General features: G+C 31.3%; 1 protein-coding gene across 1 annotated transcript in view; it reads right to left on the bottom strand.

Moving 5' to 3' along the window:
* The window catches only part of LOC106879768 (epithelial splicing regulatory protein 1), a gene marked incomplete at its 3' end in the record, with an annotated part of 73,853 nt that overhangs the window by 30,537 nt on the left and 40,410 nt on the right, over positions 1-2,906 (bottom strand). Inside the window, exons 4-5 of the mRNA XM_014929464.2 lie at positions 1,863-1,952; positions 1,236-1,290 (exon numbers count right to left, since the gene is read on the bottom strand). Of these exons, the coding sequence (XP_014784950.2) occupies positions 1,236-1,290; positions 1,863-1,952 (145 nt within the window). The remainder of the gene's footprint in view (positions 1-1,235; positions 1,291-1,862; positions 1,953-2,906) is intronic.

The raw sequence follows: 2,906 nt of genomic DNA, 5'->3' as shown, positions 1-2,906 counted from the left end.
TATATATATATATATATATATATATGTATATATATATGTATATGTATATATGTATATTCAGGGGTTGGGCAAAATAATGGGAACTTGTAGCATTATAATTTTGAAATATCTATAAAACCATCAAAAGCTTGTTTATTTTTATGTTGTTTTTTTTTTGTGGTACATAAAAAGCACCATTTGAGCATGATCATTGCCAGCGTTGCGTTACTGGCAAATGTGCCAGTGGCACGTCAAAACACCTTTTGAGCGTGGTCGTTGCCAGTACTGCAATTCAAACTTTGTACAAGGAGTCCATACCTCGTAGAATTCAAGCTGTAATTACTGCCAAAGGTGGTTCTACCCCATATTAAAATAGATATAGAAGTTAAATAAGAATAATTTCTGTTTAACAAGTATCATTTTAAAAGCTATTAAATTACAAAGTGTTTGTGTTGTTTATAATAAACTTTATTTTATATTTCTTGCCCACAAGAGATTATGTCCGATCTTTAGCATACTGCTGTATGTCTTCTCAAATCATAATCACAGAAAAAGTTGTTGATAAGGATTACCAACAGAAACAAGGCTGATAAATATGCATATGTATTGCAAATTAAGTTTAATTACCAATAAACATTAATGGCTTTACAGTTCTATATTTAAGAGATGAGGAATTATGTACATTATTTACATGTGACAGATATTTGTCCTCATCTTGTTTGTTGTTAACACAACATTTCAGCTGATATATCCTCCAGCCTTCATCAGGTGTCTTGGAGAAATTTCAAACCTGAGTTCTTATTCCTAAGGTTTTAGTAAATTTATACAGAAAAAGTAAGCATTATACTATCCAGCATAAATAAAAGTCAACTTCATTATATTTAAACCCTAATTTTTTCTGTAAAAGCCTATTCTGACATTACATGTGTTAACTTCTGGTATGAATGTTTATGTTTTGTACGTCTTTTTTCAACAAAAAAGAATATTTCTAAAAAAATTCTGGAAATGATCTACTCATGCATAAATTTATGCACCCTCAAAGTATTTTTATTTTTGTGGAAAATATGCATAAATTACATGGGTTTTTATGGTATATGGTTAACCCTAAATGGAAAAGAGAAAGGATGGTGAAGAGAGGTCAGGGCATAATCTTCCTTGCTTCCATTTTAGAAGATTACATTCTTGTTAATCTATTACTTTATTGTTAATCTATCTAATAATTCCCAAACATTAAAATGATTGAATATTCAACTCACCATATTCCTGGTTCCAAATGTTCTTTAATCATTTCTGCAGTTCCAAATGAATGACCTTCAGAGAAGAAAATTGTAGCATTAATGAAATCCTCTTCATCTTTTAAACATTTAGCATTTAGGATAATCTTTAGAACTCAGGATAATCTCTGTCAAATGTAATGCCTATTTACATTCTTTCTCTTGAATTTATCCTGCATTTTCACAAAGTTTTGAGATTTTGATGAAGCAATTGTTTATCTTTAGAATGAGGTTGGATATTTGGACTAGACATGACCTGTTAAAATGCTGAAGGGTCAACACCCATCTTCCATGCTGGAATGCATTGGAAATGGCATGGGTCGTGTATACATTATCACCATCATGAGCATGGATAGGTTGTGTGGTATCTAGGGTGTGACATGAACCAGGGTACCACACAACCCTCTGGTGGGGCATGGGTATCTAACACTACCTGTGTGATCCTTGCCTCACATATGGTACAATGTAAAAACATTACACTGCTCATGTCAAAATAATGTCACATTCTGTTTTTCAAATAAAGGACTCTCAATGAAACCTTATTTATATCAGAATAGCATTGCTCATTTATTATGCAATTAAGAATTAAATAATTTTATGAATACTCACCACTTGTTACCATTCTGTGTAAAATGCTTGCCATCTCCTGGCATTGATGGACACCATATTCCACAGACTGATCTGGTTTCAGTCCCAAATCTAATGACAGTTAAGTAAAATCTTTCAGAAAATAAAAAAAGAATGCTTTCAAAATTCTCCTTTACCAATTTTCTAAGACTACAGGAACAAGGCTGAGAAATTTTCAGTGGAGATTAACATTACAGAACTAATAATCTCATGTTACTAAAGGAATAATTACAATATTTGTATCTATGCTATTTATGTCATGTAGCCATGTTTATTTACAATGTACGTGTGTGTGCATGTATATGTATGTACATAGACTAATATTAAATTAATCTTTACAATGTATACTTACAATATTTATATCTACATTATTATATATATATATATATATATATATATATATTAGAAAAAATATGCAGGGTAGGTAAATTATAGAAATTTTTCTACCAGTGACCTCGCATGCAAAAAGTAATCAATAGACTATATGTTATTCTTATAAAATTAGTGTACATTTAAACACATAATAGGTGCCAATAATGTATATATATGTAATATTAATAATAATAAGAAGATGCTTAGAGAACTTGGAAAACAGAAAGATAATATGCATAAGTACACATGTGTATGTGTGTGTATATGCACATATATATTTTATGTACGTACGAACGTATCTGTGTATGTAAGATATATATATGTGTATACATACACACACACATCATTTAACATCTACTTTCCATGCTGGCATAGGTTGGACCATCATCTTTAAAGTATATTTTTACTACACACACATGCATATATATATATATATATATATATATATGTATATATGTATATATCATCATCATCATCGTTTAACGTCCGCTTTCCATGCTAGCATGGGTTGGACGATTTGACTGAGGACTGGCAAACCAGATGACTACACCAGGCTCCAATCTGATCTGGCAGAGTTTCTACAGCTGGATGCCCTTCCTAATGCCAACCACTCAGAGAGTGTAGTGGGTGCTTTTACGTGTCACCCGCACGAAA

This window comes from Octopus bimaculoides, chromosome 3 (assembly GCF_001194135.2).
Source record: "Octopus bimaculoides isolate UCB-OBI-ISO-001 chromosome 3, ASM119413v2, whole genome shotgun sequence".
Classification (NCBI taxonomy): Eukaryota; Metazoa; Mollusca; class Cephalopoda; order Octopoda; family Octopodidae; genus Octopus; species Octopus bimaculoides.
Note: the sequence above shows the minus strand (reverse complement) of the source record. Positions and strands in the feature narration are given on the sequence as shown.